Below are 20,383 nucleotides of genomic sequence, written 5' to 3'. Positions count from 1 at the left end.
AAAGGGCTATTTTGACCATTTCGAGGGGTACATCTCCGGCCCAGGGGCACCTACAATGCTTAAAAATAGCTATATGCTACTTTGGTACAATGATATTCTAAAATTTCGTAAAAATCCGTGGACGCCTTCCCCTCCCCTTTAAAAGTGGTCGAAAAGTAAAAATTTTGCGCTCGAATTGATATCAATAGACTATTTTGACTCATTTCAACATATCCCTGCCGTATCAGACACTCGGGCTGATACACATTCAAACTCAAAAAGTCCAACGAGTGTCTCCTAAAACTTGACCACTGCAGTGGTTTGCGTACAGAGGTGCCACCTGCTTTGGTGGCCATGAACGAAAACGATTTAATAATATCATTTTCTGTTCTCTGAGCTATACAAAAAGGTTTTACAAGTGACAGAGATCTGAAGAAGAGGAGGTTTCCACTACAATAATTTATATATAGAGCTCTAAATTGCCTGCAACTTTCGTAAAAAGTATACAAACATATTTTGTGAAAAAGGGTTTTTGATATTTAGGGCTTTTATTTTAAAAAGTTTTTTTATTTTAATCCCCAGATGTAGTATTTGAAAATGCATTTTATGAGAGGTTATATGAAAACTAAGTGCTTTTTTAATGTTTGTACGCACATTAAAACTAATGATTTATTTTACAGTCGTCTATTAAACATAACATTCAGTGTAGATTAAGTATAGCTTTAAAAAAAACGTCGACGAAATATTCCAATAAAACACAGGCAATTCTAAGGAGCAATCAAAATTTTATTTTAAAATATACGACTATATACTTAAGCATTCCTACATTATCATGGAGTAGCTAGAAAAGATTTTCCATGATTTTTTTGTTAAGACGTGTTCTTGTTATGCGTTCTTTTCTTTTGGGTGTATTCGACAGAGTGATTGGTATTTAAGGAGTAAATGACGTGCATGACTCACTTAATTAATCGGTGGCCCTCGCATTTCCTAGTGTTTTTTTTTTATTTAGATGAATATTGATAGCAGCCAGTCCGTTCCAACTAGTTATGAAACAAGTATGCTTCGAGTTTCATATATACAGATCGGTTTAAAACGTTCTCCTACGTCTTCCGATACCCAGTTGCCACTCCTCTCGATTCATCCATAAGTCTACTTCTATGTCTCTGTCTTTCATTTCTCTATTGATGCCTTCTCTCCAACTAAGGCGGGGGGCAACTCTTTTTTTTTCTGCTGTGAGGGGTTCACATTAAGACTTGTTTTGGGAAACGTTCTTCATTCTGTGTACTTGACCATACCATCTGAGTTGTTGGGTACCAATATCATCTACTATTGTATGTTTTACTTTCATAATTTCTCTTATTCTGTTGTTCGTTACTCTTTCTAGTCTAGATTTTCCAGCTGAACGTCTCCAGAAATCCATTTCCGTTGCCTCAAGTGTTCTCTTGTCCTTTATTTGCCATACTTCACTACTGTAGGTAATTATACTTTTAATGATTGTGTTATATATCTTGTGCTTGTTATTATTAGAGATTGATTGATCCCAAAGGATACTATGGAGAAGGAAAATTGCTTTTCTTGCTTGGTTGTTTTTCTCCTTAAATGTCAATTTCTCATCTTCCAATATGAGGTCCTGTTGTTTCCCGCCGATACACATATACTCGGTTTTTTGGATATTGATTTCAAGACCCCATTTTTTATACTACTCGATTAATCTTCGAGTCATATACTCAATATCTTTATAATCTTGTGCTATCACTAGTTGATCATCTGCAAATGACAAAGTGTATATGCTATTGTTGTTAATCGGCATTCCCATATTTCTATATTTGCGCTTCCACAGTTTTAGAGCTTGTTCTAGATAAGTTTTAAGTTATGTCGGGGAGAGACAGCAGCCCTGCTTAAGGCCTTTATTCATTTGGAATCTACTTGACAGATTATTTCCAACCTTTACCTTTGAGTTAGCATTAGCGTACAGTTCCTTCATCGCATTTATTAAATTCATGCTTATGTTTGTTTTCTCTAACGCTTCCCATAATTTATAATGTGGTACGCTATCATAAGCCTTTCGTAGGTCTACATACAATAAATTTACTTCTTGATTAACGGTTATTTTCTTTTCAATAATCTGTGTAATGCAAAACAAATGGTCAACAGTAGATCTACCTGCCCTAAATTCTGCCTGTTCCTCAGCCTCTAAGTCTTTATATTCGCTTTCTATTCTGTTTTTAATTACATTTCCGTATATTCTACTGATCGAGTTTGTTGCGGCAATGCCTCTGTAATTGTAACATTCATCCCTTCTGCTGTTTTTGTTTGTTTGTTTTTGTGTATAGTGGATATAAATGATGTTTTCCACTCCTCTGGGGTTGTCATTCATGCAGTTTTGGAACAGTTTGGCTAAACTTGTATAGAGTTTGGTTGTACCGTGTTTAATTAACTCTGCAGGGATGTTACCTGGACCCGGTGCTTTGTTATTTTCTAGAGATCTACATACATCTTCCACTTCTTTCGTTGTTATTATATAGGCAAGGTTAAAATATTTGTATTTTGTGTTTCGTTGCTGTCTTTAAATTGTGGTCTATCTTTTCTTAGGAGTTTCTCAAAATATTGGTCCCAGTCATCCATTTTTATTGTTGACACTATGTCTCTCTTCTTATCTTGTCGTAAAGATTTTAAAACTCTCCAACTTTCTGTACTTCTTCGCCCTCCTATATGTGAATTTATTATGTTACACTGTTGTTGCCATGCTTCATTTTTCTTCCTACATATCATTTTTTGTACTTTAGCTTGAGACTCCTTGTAGAATATTTTATCCGTTATATTCTTTGTATTCAGGAATTTTTTATATTGGTCTCTTTTCTTCTTTATTTCTTGGTCTATTTCTTCGTCAAACCAATATGGAAGTTTTCTTTGATTCTGGATTTGGTATCCAATGGCTTCTGTTGCTGCCTCCTGGAGACACCTTTTTATGTGATTGTAATGTTCTTCATTATTATTAAATTGTTTATTTTCCATTTTTTGATTTAATCTATTTCTGTGTAATTCTCTCACGCTTCCTTGTTCTAAGCTGATTAGGTTATACCTCTTCTGTATTTCTTTCTCCCTTTCATTTCCTTCTTTTTCTTCTTTAGGTTTATTTACTCCAAATGTGATCTTAGCTTTTAATAAGTGATGATCGCTTCCACAGGTAGCTCCTCTCAATACTCTTACATCTTGTACAATCATATTTGTCTTTTGTCGTATGATTGTGTAGTCTATGATTGATTTTAACCCTCTCGTATTTTGTGTCCATGTGTATTTGTGTAGGTCTCTGTGTTGAAAAAATCCATAGTTCGAGCTTCGAGTTTCATCTTCTTCTTTTGGTGCCTATCCTCTATAAATGTTGGCAATCACGTTGGTCCATACAAATTTGTTGACAGCTGCTCTAAATAGATGTATGGTAGTCATTCCTGCTCACTGTCTGATGTTCTTCAACCACGATGTCCTTCTGCGCCCTTGAGATATTTTTCCTTCTATCTTGCCTTGTAAAATTAGTTGAATTAGTTGATACTTTTGATTGTGCATTACATACCCTAAGTATGTCATCTTTCTGATTTTCACGATACGCATAATTTCCAGATCTTTATTCATACGTTGGATCACGGTGTTGTTTGTAACATGATGGATATAGGAAATTCTGAGCATGCGGCGGTAGCACCACATTTCGAAGGGTCCTAATCGTTTGGATGTTGCTTCCGTCAAGGTCCAGGCTTCGACACCATATAAAAGGGTAGAAAATACATAGCATGTCAAGACTCGTGGTCTTATATCAATGTTCAGGTGCATATTACATAAAATCTTTCTGAGGCGATTGAAGACAGCTCTCGCCTTTTCTATACGAAATCTTATTTCCTGTGAGTGGTCCCATTCCTTATTTAGGCTGCATCCAAGGTATGTAATCTTGTCGATTATTTTCAAGGGTTCAATATTAGCTGTGAATTAGTGCTGTATTACGTCGTTTTTACTTTTTGGTCTTTTGGAATTTTGGTCTTCTAAGAGTTTAATTTCATGCCGTATCTGTCACAGGCTTCCACTACACGGTCTATTAATGTTTGCAGATCCTCCGCATTATTAGCAATCAAAACGGTATCGTCCGCACATCTTAAATTGTTTATGATTTTACCATTGATTTTTATACCTTCTCTTAAACCATAAATAGCTTCCCTAAACAGCATTTCCGAGTAAGTATTGGACAACGTCGGTGATAAAATGCAGCCCTGACGTACTCCCCGTTTTATCGTGAATTCTTGTGAGGTTTCGTTGTCTACTCGTACAGTTGCTTTTTGCTGTAAGTATAAATTTTTAATTAGGCGTAAATCTTTGTCATCAATACTAGATTCCTTCAGTATCTGAAATAATTTTTGATGTTGCACCTTGTCAAATGCTTTTTCAAAGTCTATAAAGCATGCGTAGACTTCGCAATTTACGTCTCGAGCTCTTTGTATCAATACTTGTATGAAAAATAGTTAATGTCGAGTTTCATACATGTTCTTAAATCGTTTGGTAAGAACTGTGATTTGGTCCTCCTCTAGCTTCAAAATTTTTTGAGATCATCAGCAGATCCTGGCGATTTCCATCTTTAATCCGTTTAATGATTAAAGATTTGTTTAAAATTTATATTTTGAAATAAGTTTCCAAACATGGAATTCCAAATGTCAATAATAAGGAACTTATTTGACAATGTGTTGTTTATTCCCAAAAGCTTTTAAAAAAATCATTGATACTTAAATGAACTTCTCTGATAATGCAGAAATGCAAAAGTTATTAATAATAATAATAATAATAATGTTAATAAACGTTTATTTCCATGAAATATACAATTAATAATATTACAATAAAATAATTGCATTACAATAAAATATTTAAAAATATTACTTTTATTTAATAGTTCTGTAATTGGTTCAAGGTAAATAAACAGTAGTGCCCATTAAACAATGAAGTTGAGCTCGGGCCATTTTTTTTTGGACAAATTAATTTAGAAAATTAATGAATTTTAACTTAATCTAGCTTATGTTTTATTGGAAGCTAATTAGTAGTATTCGCAACATTCTTGCTTCATTAAAAATATTGAAAATAGCAAATCCATCAACGTTTATCTATTTCCTTAGACGTCACACTCCTCTCGACATCCACGACGACGCAGAAGCCATCTCCAAGTTCGACGACGTTGGAGGACGTGCTGGACTCGCTGCTAGGACTCCCTTCGACTGGTCGAGCGCCAAGTCCCAGTCTCCAAGGTAGGAGACATGTGTAAGTTTCATTTTCAGGTATCTACACTTTTGATTCACTTGTTAACGTCTTCGGCACTTCGGCACTCTCTTCTACTTCCTTCTTTGCCCTTGTGAAGTTCAGAGTAGCACGAGATTTGTTTAGTATTTTGGGATCTGAATAATTGTAAAAAGTCGAAATTTTATTAATAATTAAGGTGTTGAACGTTTTCTTTATCTAATCACTGGTTTGTCAGATATCTTTTAACAAGGCTAATTCTATGCATAGTGTTTAAATTTTGCAATTGTTACGACATGCGGAACAATAACTTATTTTCTCTAAGACAGTTAATCGAGAAAATTAAAGAATTTGATAATGAACTACACTTAATTTATATATTTACCCGAAAATAGCTTATGATAGCATACATCCGAGTATGTTGTGGCGTGATTCTGTGGAGACAATTTTAGCTATATAACAACAAGGAACGGCCGCTCATAAATGTTTTCAATTAACAAAGGGCTAAAACAGAGTTGCTGCATGTCACCAACTCTTCACAATATACGTCAATGCTTCTTACGTGCCATCTCCGTGACGGAGGTTGGCAATTATCATGGCTATTCTGATCTTAGATGCTGCCGCTCTGAATAGTTCGATTACTGTGCATCCGTACCATTCCCTCAAGTTATGCAACCATGAGATTCTTCTCCTTCCTACACTTCTCTTGCCCTGGATTTTCAGTTGTATAATTAACTGAAGTATGTTGTATCGTTCACTACGGTTAACATGCCCCAGATATTGCAGCTTTCGTGTCTTGATGGTTTCCAATATTTCCATTCTTTTGTTGACTCTTCTCATGATTTCGTTGTTTGTTACATGCTCGGTCCATGATATTTTCAGGATTCTTCTTTAACACCTTACCAGCCTAACTCTCAAGTCTAATTTCAAGTTCTCTTGCACAAAGGACCTTTCTCATTTTATTGAAGTTTGTTCGTGGTTTCTCTATTCGAACTTTGATTTCTTTGGAGTAATCGTTTGTGTGATTAATTATTGTGCCAAGATAATTGTAGTTTTCAATTGTTCTAAAGTTCTACCGTTAATTGTCAGGCTTTCATCATTATTTTGGGTTTTGATATCCTCATAAATTAAGTTTTCTTGATGTTTATTGATGATCCATATTCTTCTACATACTCAACTATCTTGTTCATTAGCTATTGGAGGTCTTAGAGGTTGTCTGCTATTATGATAGTATCGTCCGCATATCTAATGTTGTTAATGGGTGTTCGATTGACCTTTATTCTTGCTGTTTCTCCCTCAAGAGCTCTTTTCATCATTTCTTCAGAGTATGCATTGAATAGTAGTGGTGACAATACACACCCCTGTGGCACTCTTCTTTTAATTTCGAATTCTTCTGATGTGTGTTCATTAATGCGTATGTGTGCCTGCTGTTTATAATATAGATTTGTTATAATTCGAAGGTCATTGTATTGTAATTGTTTTGCTTTGAGGACGTCCATTAACTCTTTGTGGCGGACTTTATCGAAAGCCTTGTTATAATCTATGAAACAAACGTACACATCTTGGTTCACATCCAAACATCTCTGGATTAGTACGTTGAATACAAGGAGAGCTTCATGGGTACCTACTCCTCTACGGAATCCAAATTGGGTTTCTTCAATATCCATATCAAGTATTTGGTGAATGCGTTTATGGATGATTTTCAAAAACGTTTTAAGTGTGTGATACATCAGGCTTATGGTGCGGTGGTCGGTGCATTGTCTCGCATTTTTCTTCTTTGAGACACAAATAAATGTTGCAGTCAAACATTCATTGCTGTCAGTTCTGCACTGAAACAATGAATTTAGATCTACACTCCAATGGGATTGGGATCAAATTGGGAATTTTATTTGTGGACAGCCAGGTTGTCGAGGAAGATGAGGACGATGCAAACCATATGATAAGCAAATTACTTGAAGAGTACGTACTCAAAATGGGCTCTGAAAATTAATTCTAAGAAAACTGAGTATCTCACAATAGGAAAACATGATGCAAAGAACAAAACGTTGCCGATACTTAGGACTTCAGTTAAATAAAGATGGAAACAAAATAGGAAAAGGCAAAGCTAGAAAAATAGAGATACATTCTCTAATATGGAATAAAAGTTTGTCAAATCAAATGAAGAAAAATTTGTTCAGATAGTTGGTAGAATGCACTTTAATATACGGAGTAGAAGTTTGGACATTATCAGGAGTTTGGACGTTATTAAATTTTCGAATACAATCGAATCGTCTAAACACGCTCATTTAAAAATATGTGTCTTATCGATTCGAACCAAAATTCGAATCAGACGGTACGATTTGAACGGGCTGTTAAGAGTTGAAACTTAATATTTAAATAATTATATTAAGCGACAGGAAAAAATCGAAAAAGTGTAAATTCAGAACAAATTGGGCAGTTTTACCACTTTTAAAATTTTGTTGAAAAACTTTTCTAGAAAAAGTAACATTTATAGAGAAGGAACATTATATATTTTTTGTAAAGCATTAATGTTTATGATATGCCGATGATTTACTACCTGGACAAACTCATACCACAAAGTACTAATAGACCCAACGGTATTTTTGAATGTAACACCAAGAGAAATCCATGTACCAAGTTTAAAGACTCTACCTTTCTTCAAAATGAAAAAATGCATACGAATGCGAGAATAAGAAGGAGACATATGAAATGGAAAATGAAAAAAGTTACATGATAAAGAAACTACAAGAAGAATATACCAAGGCTGGCCTAGATATTAACCTCGCGAAAACAGACTACCTATCTACAAGTGAAGAAGACATAGAAGATCTATAGATTGACGACAACGTAACAATCAAAGGAAAGGATAAATTCAAAATTAAGCAAAGATTAGAACAAACAAGAACAGTAATCCGAAAACTCAACTCAGTATTGTAGGATAGACACCAAAATATGAAGACAAAAACACAGATTTATAAAACATTAGTGCGAAGTATTATGACATATGGGGCTAAAAATTGGATTATAAACAAGAAAAACAGCAGTAAGATAGTATCAACAGAGATAGAATGCCAGCGAAGATGCTGCAAAGTAACAAGAATGGATAGGAGAAGTAATGACAAAATAAAGCAAAGAACATCAATAGAAACAGACATCATCATCATCATTCAATCTTCGCTTATCCACTGCTGGACATAGATCTCCCTCATAATTTTCCATCTATTTCGATCTTGTGCCTCTTGCATCCAATTCCTATGACAACGTTTTAGATCGTCAGTCCAACGTGTTGGTGGACGACCTCTGCTTCGGTAGGCATCATCTCTTGGTCTCCATTCCAGTATCCGCTTTAAAGCAGAAACAGACATAGGTACTAACATATATAAAACAAAAAAGACTAAAGTGGTATGGACATGTAAGAAGAACTAGTGACAGCAGATGGATAAAGAGAATAACCGCATGGAGCCCCATAGGAAGCAGGAAAAGAGAACGACCCCGAAGATCCTGAAGGAACGAAGTAGACGACGCCATGAGTAAGAGAGGCCTAAACGATGGAGAATGGGACAACAGAGAGAGATGGAAACGGTTGAGCGAGGGAAGGCAGTGAATACTGTAGAATCCCTGAATATATATATATATATATATATATATATATATATATATATATATATATATATATATATAAACATATGAAATGGACTAAAATTCAATTATGTTCTTTATTAGAGCAAGAGTATACGTAATGAGTTTTTAAGAGGATAGGAGATTTTCTTTAAAAGGGATCAGCGACAAATGGACAGACAAAGACATGATTTTAAAAAAGTTTTAATACCAAAAATGATGTCTAAAAAATCGAAAAACCTCAGTTACAAAGAAGATATATATTAAAAAAAACAGTAGGTATACATGTCACTCCTCAGCGTGGTAGGCAAGGTCTTCAAATAAAATAGAAGCTGAGAAACTTTAAATTTGGAAAAGGAAAATTCCATGGAGAATGTAGGAAGGCAAATGCTATGCTAGTAAGACGATCTAATAAGGCAATAATTGTCACCTTCCAATAACCACACAAAGAATTTGGATCGAAGGAAAACTCTTTAGGGGAGGAGAAAAACCCATAAAGTATTATCATTTTTTCCAAAATAAGGAAAAAATGGAGACACAACTGCAACATACGTATTAATATATTAAAAGAATTCGAATATATTCTAGGAAATGGATCCTAGATATTTTTTGCTTATCTTAAAGGTTTCGCAGATTGTATTCTTGACGATCCTTAACTTTTCTATACTTGTAACTTTCGATAGTGGCAGGAATATTTTAATACACTCGTTTCTAAGAAATAATTATTACTTGTATAATTCTGAACTAACCTGACCACCTGGTCTAATTTATCTAGTCTGAACCTAAATAATTTCCTGTTTTGTGTTTGTCTTTTGTTAATAAGGATCTGAAACTGTTTTCTTAGGGCAAGTTAAATATTGTGTTTATATGGGATTAAGCCACAATGTATGTTATGATAATTACATTTTTGAACAAAAAAAATTGACGTTTCTATTTCCACTCCGGAAATCGTTCTCAAAAAAGATTATTTAACAATTTGGTTAAAAAGAGTGTATAACGGTAACCACCAAAGTTGTTGACGAGGTTATGTCATTTCACAAAATTGAAAATTGACACACTTGGTAGCGGTGTTCTAGGCAACAGCCATGCTTTGGCTGAAAATATATGAGGATGGTTTTTTGCACTGAGGAACTTCAAATTCTGATTATTCTAAGTGTTCTGCATTATTAATATGTGCTATAATCGTTTGTGTGGGTGTAAAAGTGTTCGTTTATTGTGCATGTGTGTTGTATGTTGCATATGTATTGTGTGTGATTGAAGACGATGTGTCTCAGAGTTATTTAATCCGCTGTTATTCGTATATTCTTGTTGTTGATTCTTCTTTCAGTATTGGCAACCAAAACCTGCTACATTCTGCTGATGAATTTGCTACACATTTTTCTTCATTAAGATGAAGACTGCTTCTTTGATTTTTCTCTTTTTTATGTCTTTTTCTTTCATGATTATTGATGAATCTTTCCATTGTACTCTGTGTTAATTCTCCCAGGCATGTTTGCATATCTGTGATTTGTCGAAGTCCTTGTTTTTGTATAGTTCATGCTCATTTATTCTGACCCTTAGTAGTCTTGTGGTTTCTCCCACAAAGAAATTGTTGCATTCACAAGGTATTTTATAGAAGCAGTTCTTTGATCTCTCTTGTGTGCTGTTAGAATTGGTTTTGGACAGGATAGATCTGAGTGTATTGGTTATTTCAAATGTTGTTTTGTTTTTGTACTTACTTCCTATCTTTTTTAATTTTTCTGATAAGCCCAAGCAACAAGGACAAACAGTTTAAAGTTGTTTTAGTGTAGTGTTATGTACAATTTATGTTTAATTTCATGTTTATTACTGCGCTTGCTGGATAGCCCAAATTTGACGAAGTAAGTCTAAAACGTTAATCACAAAAAACTTTTATCATCCATTAACTTCGAGTTTTTTATCGAAGTTAATCAATTTTCTTCATTTAAAAAAAAAACGTTTCTTGGCTTATTTCAGATGCCCCTGATGATGCTGTAGAAAGCGAAAGTACTTGGGCAAGATTTGATTATTAAAATTGTGCTCTATATTTGCCTTTAATTTTTCAAAGTTCATTTATTCGAGCATTCAACCTTATATCAATAAAATCCGTTTGTTACTTGATTTCTCAATTTTCATTTTATTGTTGTGTTTATGTACATTTTCTTGGTATCTTTTATTAAGGTAATGCTCATAATCGTTCTTCCATTGCTTCCACAGTTTTGCTACTGGTATACTGTTATATGCTTTTGTTAGATCTATGAAGGTTAGATGGAGTCTTCTTCATATGTTCACTTTTTATCTTTTACGTGCTTTAATTTAAATAAATGATCTGCACACGAACGTCCTGTTCGGAATACACATTGTTCCTTGGCTTCTTGTTGTTTGTATTAATTTTCAATTAAGACTTTGATAACTTTTGCGTATACTCTATTGAACGTTGAGCTTACTGTACACTACTGTAGTTATCTGCGATGAATTGATGTTAGAAATCCTATTTTCCACTCATCTGGTATCTTCTGCGTGTTAATACACTTATGAAACAGGTGTGTTATCATTCTTGTCAACTTTTCAGATCTGAGATTTATCATTTCCGCTAAGATATTTCTTAGTCCACTGGCTCTTCTATTTTTCAATTCGCTAATTGCCTCTTTTATTATATTTGTTGTTGTTTTTCTATGGTATAATCTATGGGGTTTTCCTATATTATAATATTTTATATATTATATAGCTGTGATCTTATATAAAAGCTATATAAATATAAAGCATAATACAGCTATATAAATATTTTATATAGCCGTGATATTTATTTTAATTCTCTTGCAGAAGCTCTTTATGGTGTGCTTCACATTTTTCTCATTTTATTATTAGTCCAGGTGTTTGGTTGTTCCTTCTAATGATGTTTATCAATTTCCAGGCTTCTGTGCTCCCAATCCCCGTTAATATGTTTCGATTTTACTACACTTTTTGTCGAATGTTTCTCTTTTTGTACGTAATATTATTTTGTTTACCGAGTTTCGTTTCCTTATCTAATCTTATCTATCTTCGTCTGTCTTCATACATATCCGTTTTAGGTAGGACCCTTTTTTTCCTTTAAGTTCTTCTGTTTTCTCCATCCACCATATATTTTTCCCATATATCTTTCCTCTACCTGTTGTTCCTAGGGTCTCGGCGGTAGCCGAGTGGATTGCGTGCTTAATGTTTACGTGTTTCTTCTATGTCTTCGTTCATCTAGTCATTCCTAATATAATCTTCTTAAGCTCTCTTCATTAAGGCTATATATGTTAAAATTAACCTTTTTAATAACCTCCATTTCTACATCTTCCTCTTGCTCTTTTTCTCGATTCTTAAAGTGATAAAAATATAATTTGGCTTTGACTAGATAATGATCCGATGCACATTCGGCTTCTCTGTATATCGTTACACCCATCGCATTGATTTTTTTACAAAGAATAAAAAAGTTGACGTAAATAATTTTCAACATAGAAAATCTTACCACTACACTACTCCTTACACTCTCTGTCATAAGAAAGGTTAGGTTAACTTAGCTTTATAGTTGCATCTATATTATTCTAGTTAGTTAATCGTACATTAGTGTGTGTATGTGTATCGCATGGAATTAGCCTTCTATATTCATTTCAGTGCATGTCTTTCTTAAAGGCATGTACGTTATTGTATAAAAATATGACTTGCTTTTATGAATCACTTAAAGTTCTTTTTTATGCAGAATGATTTTGCTCTAACAGCTTATATCCGTAAATTTTATCTTCTTCTATATTGATTTTGTGAATATATTATTTTATGAAACACGGTATGTTAAAAAATATATTTATTATTTTTTAAGCAATAAAAATTAAGAAAGAGTTAGCTTAAAGTTGGGTTAATTTTAAATTATACGCGTTTTTGAAACTGTTCTGGAGTATGAAAGTCGTGTAAACTGTATAGCAAACTTTATATAATATTGTAAGTTGACGATGGATGAGGATGCTAATATACAACATAGTATTTTCAATCCAATTTTTTGATATTTTTAAAAAATTTTTTCTTTATGGGTTAAGAAAGACTCGCTTTTGCTCTCTGCTGTTTTTATTTACTCTTCTATACAAATTGTATTTATCTATCTGTTCGCTTCCCTTACCAATCTTTTCTGTTTCAGTAAGAAATTTTATGTCGATTTGAAAATGCTACATTATGAAATTGATAGATACCGCAGACGCAGTACTCCTATGATCCTGGAACGAGCTGCATTGCTTTCCTTTCATCTACAATCTATTTTTATTTATTACATAGGCCCAACTCTCCCCCTCTCTCTATATCTCTCTTTACTAGGTATTTTACTAGACTAGATATTTATTAATACCTTTTCCGAAAGCAGGGCTCCTAGCTTCCTCTCTAGCTTTTTACATAATACACACAAACTCACAGTACGTCAGGTATCCAGCGATTATGCCGCATATTTATGACTTCGAAGTCATGACAGTAGAATTATTCAAGATTTTGTTATAGTACGAGCATCAATAATCTATACTGCGATCGAAGTCCGTTACCAGCTTTAACCACCACAAATTTGAAATTAAACATGATGTAGGTACCGCGGTTTCGGATGGGCATAATTTGCATATTCTGGCGGATCTAGTAATTGTATAAGAACCGCCTTTAAAGCAGGTGATTGGTCAAATCACCATAGAAAAAACAAAAACCCCAGAGAGAAAAAATTATACAAACCAACAGTTCGTAGCTCTAAATATTGGACAAGCTCTGCAAAGTTCGTATTATTATAGGTTTGGAGAACAATCTACTTTGTTTTTAGTATTAAGAGATCGTTTGCTCGCTTGTACTATTCTAGATACTGTCCGAACGGAAATGCCTGCAACAACGTCAATAATAATTAAAAATTATTGACATGTTGCAGAAATAATTGTTCAAAAAGAAAAAAAAAAGAAAATACATTTAGTATCAACTCAAAGCGTTAGAAGAAAATTTTCAAAACATATAAGAGCTTTCTGCGAGAAATAGGAGCTTACTCCATGTATGAAAAATGGTACAAAACTGGTAAATCAAAACGAAGTAGTAATGGAAAGAAACCATGAAATTGTAGATGATCACATAGTAATAGAAATATCTACAGAGTGAGAAATAGTAAACGAAATAACGAAGTAAACAAAATAACAGTCCAAAAAAAGGACTGCAATGAAAGGGCAGAGAATACGATATTTAGGACACACCGAAAGAATGGGAAAACAAGTGTGTCGAACATGGTACTCCCGAGAAAGCCGATACAAAAGAAAAGCAAAAGTAGACAAAAAAAGGAGGTAGAAGAGCAGCGTGTGGGAAGGTTAAAAAAGAAGTAATCAAATTTCGTTTTCTGCGGTGGTGAAATAATATGCAAATTAGGTCCATCCGAAATGGTGGTACCTATATATTTATCCAACGATGTGTTGCAACTCATTTTTGTTATTATTTTGAGTACCATGTTAAAAACGTACATATACCTACGGCGTCCAGAAAGTAAAGAATGTTTTGGCATAAAAAATTAAAAACAATACAAATATACATCATCATCATTTTGGCTTTACAACCCTGTGTGGGTCATAGCCTCCCCAAGAATTTTTCTCCAGTCGTCCCTATCCATCGCCTTCCTCCGCCAAGCACGTATTTCCATATTTCTCATGTCTTCATCGATGTTATCTAGGAATCTTGTTCTGGGTCTTCCTCTTCTTCTTTGACCAATAGGTCTATCAAGGAGCGTTTTTCTAGCTGGGTGGGTTTGCTCCATCCGCATAACATGGCCTAACCACCTCAGACGTCCTATCTTTATGTGTTTTACGATATCTGGTTCCTGGTATATCCTATAGAGTTCGAAGTTGTATCGTCTTCTCCAGACACCATTTTCATTTACCGCTCCATAGATGCGCCTTAGTATTTTTCTTTCGAAACATCCTAACATGTTTTCATTGCTTTTTGTTAAAGTCCAGGTTTCTGAACCATATGTTAGGACTGGGCGTATTATTGTTTTGTAGAGTTTTACTTTTGTATTTTTTGATATAACTGTAGATTTAAAAAGGAGATTAAGCCCAAAATAGCATCTATTAGCCGTGCAAATTCTGCGGTTTATCTCTGCGGTAGTGTCATTTTCAGTATTGACGAGCGTTCCCAGGTATACAAATTCGTTAACTGCTTCGATGACGTCATTTTCTATAACAAGTGGCCGTAGTGTTTGTGGTTGCGTACCTATTTTCATGTATTTTGTTTTGTTGGTGTTTATTATTAAACCCATTTTTGTAGCCGCTTCCTTTAATGCTACGTACGCCTCTCGTGCTGCGTTTTCCGTTCTCCCAACAATATTGATATCATCAGCATATGCTAAGATTTGCACAGATTTGTTATATATTGAACCGGTAGTTGTGATTTGTGACGTACGTATTACTTTTTCCAGAGCTAGATTGAATAGTATACAGGAGAGTGGGTCTCCCTGACGTAGCCCGTTATTTGTTTTAAAAGGTTCAGAGAGTTCCCCCTGGATTCGTACTTTGCATTCAACGTTTTCAAGGGTTAGTTTGGTTAAACTTACCAACTGATTTGGTACTCCTAGGTCTATCATTGCTCTAAACAATTCTCTTCTATTTACAGAGTCGTAGGCTGCCTTGTAATCTATAAATATGTGGTGCGTGTCTACACCGTATTCCAGTGTTTTCTCTAAAATTTGTCTTAGGGTTGAAATCTGATGAATTGTTGATTTACCACCTCTGAAACCAGCCTGGTATTGTCCTATTATTCGCTCTGCATATGGTGCCATACGATGGCATAGTATATTGGAGAATATTTTATACGCTGCATTTAGGAGCGTAATTCCTCGATAGTTAGAGCATTCAAAGATATCACCCTTTTTGTGTATGGTGCAAAGTATTCCAATATTCCAATCATTGGGAAGGGACTTCTGTATCCATATTTCTTTTATAAGCTGCTGTAGGGCTATTATGATATCGTGGCCACCTTCTTTATATAATTCCGCTGGGAGATTATCTATTCCGGGTGATTTGTTTCTGGCTAGTTTGTTTACAGCGTCTTTAACTTCCAGGATCGTTGGTGGATCCTCCTCCCTCTCGTCTGCTCCGCTTACCTCGCAGCTTTCGTCTTCCGGGTTTTCTTCTTCCTCTATATTAAGTATCTGGTTAAAATATTCCGTCCATCGGTTTAGTACGTCTGTTCTTGTTGTTAAGAGATCGCCATTTAAACTTCTACATTGATTTGTGTTTGCCTTAAATTCTTTTCTGTTGATGTTAACTTTCTTATAGAATGTTCTGAATTCTTTCTCTCTGTTGAGGTTTTCTATATATTGAAGTTCCTTTTTTAAGTGGTTTCGTTTCTTCATTCTGTGTATTTTCTTTTCTTCTCTTCTCTTTGTCTGGTAATTCTCTATACTTGTTCTAGATCGGCGGGTAAGCATTTTTGCATAGGCTTCATTTTTTTTCTGTGTTGCGTCTTTGCATTCATCGTCAAACCAGTGATTTTTTCGGGTACAAGTTTCTGTTCCTATTTCATCTTGTGCTGCTGACTCAATATCTTCCCTTATCCTGTTCCAGAATGAGTCTATATCTCTCTGGTCTTCTTCGCCTAGCCTTTGATTCCTTAACCTATTGGTAACATTTTCCCAGTACTGTTTTGCAACAGTTTCATCTCTCAGCTTCTGTACATTTCATTTCTTTCTATTTATTTCTTTTTCTTTGTTGGAGTTTGAAATTCTAGCCCTTAGTGTTGAGATCACTAAACAATGGTCTGAGTCTATGTTTGCGCCTCTATAACTTCTGCAGTTTATTATGTCCGTTCCGTGTCTTGAATCTATTAAGATGTGATCAATCTGACTAGTTGTTCTTAAATCAGGGGAGGTCCAGGTTACCTTGTGTATATTCTTGTGTTCAAAATAGGTGCTAGCGACGGTCATGTTCAGTGCTGCTGCTAAGTTTATCAGTCGTAATCCATTATCGCTACTGATGTTGTGTAGGCTATGCCTTCCTATAGTCGGCATAAAAACATGCTCTCGTCCTATTCTTGCATTCATGTCACCTAGGACTATTTTAATGTCATTTTTGGGGCATCTTCTGTAGGCTTGTTCTAGGTCTTCGAAAAACTGTTTTTTAATGTCTTCTAGTTTGTCGTCGGTCGGGGCATGTGCATTAATTAAACTGTAATTAAAGAATTTACCTTTTAAGCGTAAATAGCACATTCTTTGACTGTAGGCTTTAAAATCAATAACTAGGCCTTTTGTTCTTTGGCTTACTATAAATCCCACTCCATCTATGTGTTGGTTTTCATTGCAGCTGTAATATATGGAGTGGGTTCTCTTATCAAGAATGCCTGTTCCCGTCCATCGCATTTCCTGCAGTGCCAAAACATCTACTCTGTACATGTTCACTATGTCTAGTAGAGATGCGAGTGCTCCAGCTCGGTACAGGGTTCGGGTGTTCCATGTTCCTAATCTTAATTCCATTTTTCGTTTGCAGTGTCGTCGTAAGTTCCGTCCGGCTAATAGTCCTTGAGGTTCCGTAACATATGATTTTTACAGGAAGAGGTTGTTAGCCTCTAGCCTAACCCCCAACCTGGAGGGCCAGGGACTCTGTTGGGTTGCCATGCCAGTCTGTTTTGGTTCACGGGTGGTATTTTATTTCCCACCTACCCGCCAGTCCTAGGACTGGTTAGGGCGTTCCCCTATCCACCACCTGGGGACGCGTCCGATGGGCGACAGACAACATCCACACGGACACACATACAAATATACACAAAATTTAATTTAAAAAGTCCTAGTACCTTAGGCTATTTTTCAATATAGTTGCCTCGGTTGTTAAGACAGTGAATGTATCGTGGAATCAGTTTTTCGTTGACGGTATTTTAGTCATCTACCGCTAAACGCCTGAGCCAGTATATCACCTTAGCTTTGACCTCTTTGTCATTTTTGAACTCCATTCCACCAAAGAACTCCTTTAGAATCGAGAACAGATGATGATTGAAAGGAGTGAGGTCTGGGCTGAAGGAAGAGTGCTCGAAAATTTCCCATTGTAGACGTTGAATTTCTTGCTGAGTTCTTGCCGATACATGAGGCCGAGAATTGTCGTGAATCAGAAACACCTTCGTCGACAAAATACCACGCCGTCTATTCTGTATTGCTTTGCTATGTTTTACTCTTTGAAGGGTTTCGCAATAGGCTTTTGAATTTATTGTTTCACCCCTAGGCATAAACTCTGCGTGAATTAAACCCGGACATTTAAAAAACCGAATTGCATTGCGTATTTCACATTTGACGGGATTTTCAATGGGTGCCGCCATTTCAAAATGTTATAGAACAAAGACGCGTGACCACACAGTAACGAGACTTGACTCACACCGATGTGACAGACAAAGGTAACTGATGTGCACAAAATTGCGACTTTCTGCATTACCAACGTATATTCTTTTTATTTTCTACATGTTAACATTCTCGCTCAAAATGAATATTAATTACAATTTTTAACACTTTCAGAGACGGTGTCAGCTAATACTAGTCCGTGCCATAAGCCCCATGAAGAAAATTCTTCAGAGCAGTATAGAAGAAGATCAGAGGGCTCAGAACCAGCTTCGGATTCCAATTCTCGACGGACATCTTTCAACTCCTCTCCGGTACTACGTTGTCGCTATGCCAGATGTGGAAAAACGGTGATAATATCGTCGGCTGAAGCTAATGGTTTTAAGAATTGTCATAATTGCTCATACACCTACTGCTCTAGGGCTTGCAGACGAGCTCATTGGGAAAAGCATAGAAAGACGTGTCTCTTCTCGCGAATCGGCAGTCTCTGCCGACAAGTCATAGCGGCGTGCAAAGAAAAGAAAGATACTCTATGTCACCTTTCTCAAATGGCTAGAAGAGGTTACTTGTCACATGGTATAGGTGCTGTTAAGTGTTTCTTCCCCAATCCGGAATCAGCGGAACAATTCCTATCTAAAGGCTTACCCAATCTAGGCGAGTTAACGTACGTCCGTTGGCAGGACTTACTTCCCTCGGAAATGGGACCCCAGTTATATGCCGAATTAGTGAAAATGTGTAAGAACTACAATCCCGATAGTAAACTTGTGCTTTATGTTTCAATCTGTGTGATTTCTGAATCACCGGCGACAGGTTCTGTAAAATGGGAACGACAGCTTGTATCGAGATGCGGAAAAATGAGACTCAGCAAAGATGTTCAAATACCAGAAAGAGAACCCACAGAAAGTACCGAAACTTTAATTCTCACTTCGGCTCCTATCGAAGCTGATCCAATAACAGTTAAGGAGATACGCGAAAAAGCTGTAGATAACCTAAAAAATCATCTTAAATCCAGAGGCGTGTCTTTAAAAAGGCACCAACCTGAAATCCATAAGCAGTTGTTAGATTATTGTTCTAATGTTAGTACAAAGTTTACTCCAGTTACGATGTATCCTAAGGATAACATATCTGGAAAAAATTTAATGTGTATCCTTATGTTAGATGCCAACGAAGAAAGTGTCAAAGAAGTGGAAAACGCAGGAGTTAAAGTTAGGACTGTTAATTTGTTAGACGATAGTTGTAACGACTGATTAATTCTCGAACAATTTTTATTGTTAATAACAAAATTAATGGAAGAGCATACACGATAAATAAAATCTATTGTTATTTGTGTAAACTGACAAATGCATTTGATAGTGATATAAAACGTGTTTTGATTTTTATTTCATACTCACTCTAAATGAAGAAGTATTTCTCTGAAGGGTAGTCCTGAAATAAAATCAAAACTGTCAGTTTTTGTATGTGTGTAACAGTGTGTTTTCAAATGTTTTATTGTTATAAAGATAAATTAGTAAAAAGGGTAAAGGCAGGACAATCTTAGTCAAAAGAATAATATATGATTCTTCTTGTATTATTTCATTTATAAACAACGTTAACAACGATATGTACGGAAAAATTATTAAAAATTATTAAAAAGTTTTAAAAGTAACAAGATATCCAGTCTTAATAATATGGACACTCCATTTCTAATAAAACAAGAGATTTCTAATTTTTTTTTGGCCATCTAGTGCCATTCGTTCGTTCTAAATAGACATACCACCTCAGTATGTTCTATTGTTTCTATTATAGTACCATCTTCTATTATATTTTATATTATATTACCAAGAAATCGAATTCTAAAACGTGTAGTGAATATCGCCTTATATGTTTAATGAGTCACGCCCTTTAAGAATTCTTGCGATTATCCATTCCAGAATACGAGCAAAATTAGAACACAGCATAAGTAAAACACAGTTCGGTTTTAGATGCGGTTTTGGAACTCGAGAGCCGCTCTTTGCAATACAAGTCTTGATTCAAAAATGTCTGGATTAACAGAAAGATTTTTACGCCTATTTTATCGACTATGAGAAAGCATTCGATACTATCAAACATGACAAACTCATAGAACTATTACATCTTACAGGACTTGACACTAAGGACATCCAGATTATAAAAAATCTATATTGGAATCAAACAGCCCACCTGAAGAATGGA

At 35.2% G+C, this 20,383-nt stretch overlaps 1 protein-coding gene across 3 annotated transcripts in view; it reads left to right on the top strand.

The window, feature by feature from the left end:
- The window catches only part of LOC140440098 (uncharacterized), a 457,243-nt gene extending 437,212 nt beyond the window's left edge, over nt 1-20,031 (top strand). For 2 of the 3 annotated variants that reach the window (XM_072530372.1, XM_072530371.1), the window contains 2 exons: nt 5,127-5,255; nt 18,371-20,031. In XM_072530372.1, the coding sequence (XP_072386473.1) occupies nt 5,127-5,255; nt 18,371-19,440 (1,199 nt within the window). In that variant the 3' untranslated portion in view covers nt 19,441-20,031. Of the gene's footprint in view, nt 1-5,126; nt 5,269-18,370 lie in introns of all 3 variants that reach the window. The other variant, XM_072530373.1, reaches the window with a different exon arrangement.
- Nucleotides 20,032-20,383: the final 352 nt, after the last annotated feature.

This window comes from Diabrotica undecimpunctata, chromosome 4 (genome assembly GCF_040954645.1).
Source record: "Diabrotica undecimpunctata isolate CICGRU chromosome 4, icDiaUnde3, whole genome shotgun sequence".
NCBI classification, from domain to species: domain Eukaryota; kingdom Metazoa; phylum Arthropoda; class Insecta; order Coleoptera; family Chrysomelidae; genus Diabrotica; species Diabrotica undecimpunctata.
Note: the sequence above shows the minus strand (reverse complement) of the source record. Positions and strands in the feature narration are given on the sequence as shown.